At 69.3% G+C, this 6,766-nt stretch overlaps 2 protein-coding genes across 2 annotated transcripts in view; both read right to left on the bottom strand.

Annotated features, from left to right (window-relative positions):
* Positions 1-44: 44 nt before the first annotated feature.
* Positions 45-5,007, bottom strand: MTA2 (metastasis associated 1 family member 2; the record flags this gene model as incomplete). The annotated part of the gene is made up of 15 exons (XM_085318413.1): positions 4,896-5,007; positions 3,616-3,683; positions 3,438-3,531; positions 3,090-3,207; positions 2,942-3,005; positions 2,753-2,870; positions 2,565-2,667; positions 2,432-2,531; positions 2,159-2,347; positions 2,013-2,087; positions 1,389-1,447; positions 1,211-1,308; positions 547-686; positions 232-460; positions 45-139 (listed from the first exon to the last, which is right to left on the bottom strand). Coding segments are annotated over exons 1-15 (1,578 nt in total), but the record flags the coding sequence as incomplete, so codon positions are not given.
* Positions 5,008-5,386: 379 nt separating this feature from the next.
* The window catches only part of EML3 (EMAP like 3), a gene marked incomplete at its 5' end in the record, with an annotated part of 7,862 nt that continues 6,482 nt past the window's right edge, over positions 5,387-6,766 (bottom strand). Inside the window, 2 exons of the mRNA XM_085318412.1 lie at positions 5,387-5,659; positions 6,542-6,685. Coding sequence (XP_085174538.1) covers positions 5,462-5,659; positions 6,542-6,685 — 342 coding nt within the window. The remainder of the gene's footprint in view (positions 5,660-6,541; positions 6,686-6,766) is intronic.

Genomic DNA, 6,766 nt, shown 5'->3' with positions numbered 1-6,766 from the left:
ACCACCCTGCCCCACAGCTGCCAGCACAGGGGGGGGCCCCCTGCCTCACCCAGCTCCTTGACGATGGCGGCGAGGGGCAGCCGCGCCAGCGGGTGGATCTTGAGCGGCGCCTTGGCGGCCTTGGGCAGCCGGATGGAGCCTGTGGAGAGGGTGGCAGAGCGGGGTGAAGTGGGGCTGTGTCCCCCCCACGCGCTCCCCCGTCCCCCCCGACTCCCCGTGGCGGCGGCATACACTCGGCCTTGATGGCGTTGGCGTTGATGGGGGCGTAGGGGCGGCGGGCGGCGCGCCGGGGCTGCAGGATGTCGCGGCAGACGCGGCGCGCCAGGCGCGTCAGCTTGGTGGTCTGCAGCAGGAAGGTCTGGCGGTTCTTGGCCAGCAGCTTGGCGCGGCTGGCGCTGCTGGCGTAGGGCGAGAGGCTCTGCGCCTCGGGCCGCGAGAGGTGCCCCCGCGAGTGCGGCTCCTGCGGGGGAGCACCGGGGGGGGGGTTAGCGGGGTGCCAGGGCGTCCCCCCGGTCCTCCCCCCGCTCACTGTGGGCCCCCCCTCACCGTGGGGCCACGCGCAGCACCCTCCAGCTGCGTCGGCGTCTTCAGCCCCCCRTACTTCTTCCAGTAGATCCAGCACGAGGCGCAGAGGCGGCACTGCATGTTGGGGGGGCCCCAGGCGTACCACTGTGCCGACTGTGTGGCTGCGGGGCCGCCACGTTGGGGGGCCVCCTCCGTCCCATGGCGGGGGCCCCCCACCCCGGGAACCCGTCCCGCTGCCCCCACGTACCCACCACCCTGCCCTGCTGTCCCACTACCCCTCTATACCCCACTCCCTGTCCTACTGCCCTCCGCTACCTCTCTAGACTCTCCATCTACCCCAAGGTCATGTCCCACTGCCCCACATAGGCCCCTCCCTGCCCCTATGTACTTTCCTCCCTGCCCCACTGCTTCTCCATAGCTTCTATTTGCCCCAGGGCTCTGCCCCACACAGCCCCTCTCGCCCCTCAATAGCCCCCACATGCCCCACTGCCCCTGCGTACCCCACTCCTTGCCCCAAAATAGCCCCTCTTACCAGCTTCCCTATCCCTAAATAGCACCCATTTGACCAAAATAACCTTCACTTGCCCTAGAGCCCTGCCCCACAACCCTGCTCTAATGCACTTAAGCATCYCCTATTTGCCCCAGGACTCTGCCCCATGTGCCCCAGCCCCCCTGCCCCACTGACTGTGGCAGCTCTCGCAGGTGAGGCCCTTCTGGAAGCCGGCGCCATTCATGCCGGGCTTGGAGCCCACAGAGATGATCTGGTTGGGGTTGGGCTTGGTGCTGGGGGGCAGAGAGGGGCAGGGTGAGGGGGGCTGGGGGGCCGGCCCGCCCCCTACGGCACCCCAGCCCGCCCCACTCACTAGGTGGGGATGTAGACTTGCTTCAGCTTGCTGTCAGCCTCCGCCGCCTTCAGCCGTTTCTGCAGGCAGAGATGGGGCTGAGCCGCTGCCCCCAGCCGGGGGACAGCCCCCCATGTATCACTGCCCCCCAGCCCCATAGTTGCCCCAGGGCAGCCCCTTAGCCCTACAGCGGCCCCATGCACCACTGCCCCCCAGCCCCATGGCTGCCCCATGCTGCCCCCCAGCCCCAAGCCTGCCCCACACGTCACCAGCCTCCAGCCCCACACGGCTCCCAGCCCCATGTGTCATGGCCCACCAGACCCACCGCTGCCCCAAGACGGCCCCATGCTGCCCCTCAGCCCCACGCCTGCCTCAAGCATCACGGCCCCCCAGCCCCATGCCTACCCCAAACCAATCCCATGCCTGCCTGCCTGTTCCCCAGCCTCATGCCTGCTCCACAGATTGCCACCCAAGTCCCATGTCTGCCCCATGCTAACCTCTGAGGCTCCCATCTGCCCCACATTGCCCCCCCAGCTCCACTGTGGCCCCTCACGTTGCAGCTGCCAGGCCTCCCCCCCAACCCCCAACGTCGCCAACCGCGAGCCCCATGCGATCTGCCCCCCCGCCGCTGGCAGCCCCCCTCGCCTGCTGGATGTAGCGGTCGGTGGTTTTCCACATGTAGTAGAACTGCACAATGCTGGCCAGCGACTTCCAGGGCAGCTGCAGGCGAGGGGGGGGTGAGGCTGGGCCCCTGGGCCGCCCCACCGCCCCCCCGGCCCTGCCCCGCTCACAAAGTCCTGCCGGATGTCGTTGAAGTCCTTGCCGTACTTCTCCAGCGCCTCCTCGAAGAGCATGGCCTCGGAGGCCGACCACTCCTCCATCTCGTCGCGGCACAGCACCGGCCCCCCCTGCGGCACCAGCGTGGACATGGCCTTGGCCAGGTCGTAGCCGTTGCGCTGCAGCGTGTCCATGGCGTGGAACTGGGGGGAGGGGACACAGCGAGGTGACGTCAAGGCCATCCCTGTCCCTGTGCCCACGCAGGGCCGCAGGGCGCCCGCCCTCACCAGCGTGATGTCGCGCGAGGCGGCGGCTGCGCTCATGTGCAGGCTGGGCTGCCGGATGGAGCTGCTGCAGTCGAGGGCGCGTGCGAAGGTGCCCACAGCCCTGCGCCCACACTGCTCCTGCAGCCCCGCTCACCGTGCCACCACCAGGAACTGGTCGATCTGCCGGTCCGTCAGGGGGTTGTCGGGGTCCCACACTTTCATCTCCATCTTCTGCTGGTTCCTATTGTCAGACTCGCCTGTGGGATGCAAAGGGAAACAGAGTGGAAAAATGGCAGTGGAGCGGAGTCACCCCGGCCCCCAGCGCCCCCACGGCTGCCTCACCCTCCGCCAGCCGGTCCGGGATCTCTGCCTGGTACTTGCAACCGACCCGGATCTCACCCTGGTCGGCCAGAAGAGTTTTCTGCACRGGGTCGAACACCAGAGAGTAGAAGAAGCAGTCCTGGAGGGAGCAGAGGCGTTACGGGTCATGGCCCCCCGACTGCGCAGCTCCCCGTGCCGCCAGGGCCTCACCTCCTTCTCCAAGTACTGCCCTAGGATGTCGGTCTCGTTGAGGAGCGTCACACTGCACTTCCCCCTGTGGGCGGGCACACACCGGCATCAGGGCCCCGCCGCGGGGGCACCGTGCCCCTGAGCCTCCCCCCTCCCCGCCGCCACACACCGTATGTGAGTGGCCGGCAGCGACTCAAACTGCCGGGAGAGGAAGAGCTCGCGGTGCTTGAGCTGGTGCCGCTGCTGCTCCGTCATGGCCGGCTGCTTGGACTCCTCCTCGAACTCGCCTGTGCGTGGCGCAGTGTGAGCCCCCGCTCCGACGTGGTTCCCCCCACCGGAACAGGGCCGGAAACCCCCCGCCGTGGCCCAGGGAAACGCAGCCGGGGCCTCCCTGCCAGCTGCCCTCCCTCCTGGCCCAGAGCCACCGGAGCGTGGGGCGGGAGCAGCGGTGCAGCAGGCCAGGATGTGACCCCCCTCRCCCCTGTCCCCCAAGAGGGCCCAGTTGCTCTCTACTCACGGGCATTGCTGTCTGCCAAGCTGTTGAGACTGCTGGAAATGTCTCGCCGGCGGAAGAGGCAGACCACCTTGGCCTCCACGTTGCCATTAGCTGTCTGGGGGGACAAATCGGGGTGCTGAGAGGAGTGGAGGGGGGTGGCGGACGGGGTGGTGGCACCGCGAGCCGGGCGGCTCCTCACCTTGTTGAGCTCCTCGATGCGGCGCACGAGGTATGGGTTGCTGGAGGAGTTCTCAAAATAGACGTAGTCTGCGGAGAGCAGGCTCGAGGGAAGRCGCCGCCGGCGTGGGAGACACCCCCCCTGCCCCAGCACCCCACGCTCTTCTCGGGGGCTCCAGCGAAGCCCTCGTCCGCATGGGGCCTCCAGATGGGAACATTCCCGGAGACCCCCCCCCAGCTCGACTACTGATGGAGCCCCACAAACGCCCCTGTGGGTGGGTGAGGCCTCTTCTCCCCTGCCATGGATTGGGGGGGGGGGGATACACACGCTGCCTACTCCCCAGGGTCCCCTCCCCACCACAGCCCCCTTGGGGACCCTCTTGCAGGCATGCCCCCCCACATCCCAAACAGAGGCAGAACCCTCATTGCTCCTTTCCCGGCCCTTCTTCTGTGCAGGCTGGGGGGCTCCTTTTCACCGCGGGGGGCTGACTTAGCACAGGAACAGCCCCCTTTCCCTTGGGGGTCCCCTTTCCCCTTGGGGGTCCCCCCTTCCCCCCCCCCCCATTCACAGCAGCAGCCCCCCAGCTCCTTGCTGCCCCCGGGCTCCAACACCGCGGCCACTCCTGCACACACAGCTCCTGCCTTTGGGGCAGGGGACCCTTCGCAGGGACCCCCACTTTGCCCGCACTTCCCCGGGCCCCCCCGCCTCCCCCCACAAACGTGGGGCTCCCTCTGCCCTCAGGGGACTCTCCCTCCCCATCGCAGGATCCCACGCATCGCAGGATCCCACTTTTCTCCTCAGGAGTCCCGTTCCCCTCGTGGATCCCCTTTTCCCCCCACAGGATCCCCCCATTCCCCCCACAGGATCTCTCTCAAGATCCCCCTTTTTTCCCTCACGGGATCTCGTCTTCCCTCCATAGGATCCTCCCGCTGCCCCCACAGGCTTCCCCTCCCCTTGCTCCCTCCATGGGACCCCCCCGTTCCCCTCATGGGATTCCCTCGCTCCCCCCCGGGATCCCCCTGTTCTCCCCTCCCTTTCCTGCCGCGGGATCCTCCTTCCCCCCCCGGGATCCCCCCTCGCTCTCTCCATGGGATCCCCTCGTTTCCCCCACTCGGGATCCCCCCGGGATCCCCCCCGTTCCCTCCCCGAGATCCGAGATCTCCCCCCCTTTCCCGCCGCGAGATCCTGCTCCCCCCCGGATCCCCCCGTTCTCCTGTTCCCGCCGCGGGATCCCGGGACTCCCCCCCTCCCGGGATCCCGCTCCCGTCGCGGCCGCGGGCCCCGCCGCCCCCCCCGCTCACCGCCGACACGGTACATGTTGGCCGCCATGGCCGCTCGCTCGGCCGCGCTACCCCCGGGCCCGGCCCGGCCCGCGCTTCATCGCCTCCCGCCGCCTCCGCACCGGCGCGACCCGCTCGGCCGCCTCCGGAGCGGCCTCGGCGCCGCCTCGGGCCCTTCCGGAGTGGCCTCGGGGCCCTTCGGAGCGCACTCGGCCCTTTCCGGAGAGACCTCGGGCCCCTTCGGAGCGGCCTCGGGCCTTTCCGGAGCCCGTTCGGGACCCTTCGGAGCGCGCTCGGATCTTTCCGGAGTGCGCTCGGGTCCTTTCGGAGCGGCCTCGGGGCCCTTCGGAACGCGCTCGGGCCTTTCCGGAGCGCACTCGGGCCCTTTCGGAACGGCCTCGGGGCCCTTCGGAGAGCGCTCGGGCCTTTCCGGAGCGGGCTCGGGCGCCCCCGGAAGCGGCTCGGGAAGCTTCGCCGCTGCNGGCGGCGCAGAGAGCAGACGGAGCCGCACGGTGCCGCGGTGCCAAGGTTTATTGGGGTCTCTCGCGGCCTCAGCGGGCGCCGCGGCCCTTGGTCCCCGAGGCGGGCTAGCGCGGTGCCTCGGTGCCGTCGCCGGTGCTGCCGGCGGCGGGCGAGGAGAGGGAGCCGCGGCGGGGGCCGCCCAGCACCCGCCACTGGAAGACGCTGGTGTCCTTCCCGCCCAGCGACACGAGGTGCGCGTCGTCGTGGCTGAACCGCACGTTGGTCACGTGGCTCCCGTGGCCGCCGTACACGTGGCTCGGCGCCTGCGGCGACCCGGTCGGCGTCGGCACCGGCACCAGAACCGCCCGCGGCGCCGACAACGGCAACAGCACCAGGACGGCGCCGCTGGCGGCACCAGCRCCAAGCGGGACCGACTGGGACGGCCCGGTGCCCGCCTGCCCCCCGTGCACCTGTGTGTGAGCACGTGCACGCAGGCGTGGGGCTGGCCTGCGCCGCTCCCGTGGGCACGGGCACGCGTGCATCGGGGCAGCGTGCCCTGGGCGCCCCTGTGTGCCTACACGAGCGTGAGCACACGTATGCCGGCACCTGGGCATGTGTGTGCCGTGTGCTGGACTCTGCTGTGCGCACACACGCGTGAGCACGCACACACGTGCTCAGCTGTGCACAGCCATGTGAACACACACACGTGAGCATACACGTGCGCACACATGCATCTCCTCCGGCTCCCCCCCCACCATGTGAACACACACGCGCGTTCCCCAGCTCCCCGCACGCTCGCGTGCTCACCTCTGCCCTACGTGTGGCCCTCCCCACACTCCCTCCCTGTGTGCGCACGTGTGCACAAAAAMCACGGCTCCCTGTTGCACACGTATGTGCATGCCCTCCCCTTGCACATGTATATGCACGCTCTCCCTGTACACATGCATGCATGCTCTCCCTGTGCACGTGTGTGCACATGCCCTCCCCTTGCACACATGCACACGCTCTCCCTGTGCACACACACGTATCCATGCCCAGCCCAGCCATCCTGTGTCTCCTCCGTGTCCGCTCTGTGTCCCCTGTCCCCCTCCATCCCCATGTCCCCTCTGCATCCCCATATCCCTTATCACCATGTCCCCCATCCCCTGCCCCTGTGTCCCCCCTGTCCCCCCGCCTCCCCCCGTCCCAATGCGGGTCCGGCAGACCTTGGGGCGGGCGCAGGGGTACTGGAAGAGGTGCACCTTGCAGAAGTCGTCAGCCACGGCCACCACGCGCTCGTCGTGCGAGCGGCACAGCGAGTTGATGTCGGTGCCGTCGGAGCCGTCGGGCCAGACGCCTGTGTGGCCATGTCAGCCGGGGTGAGGGGGGACGTGGAGGGGATGGAGGGGACAGGGGGATGGAGAGGGGACAGAGAAGGGATGGAGGGGACA

This window comes from Rhea americana, unplaced genomic scaffold (assembly GCF_003343005.1).
Source record: "Rhea americana isolate MKP2758 unplaced genomic scaffold, rheAme1 scaffold_534, whole genome shotgun sequence".
NCBI lineage: Eukaryota > Metazoa > Chordata > Aves > Rheiformes > Rheidae > Rhea > Rhea americana.
The sequence above is the reverse complement of the archived record's forward strand: the minus strand, read 5'-3'. Positions and strand labels throughout refer to the sequence as shown.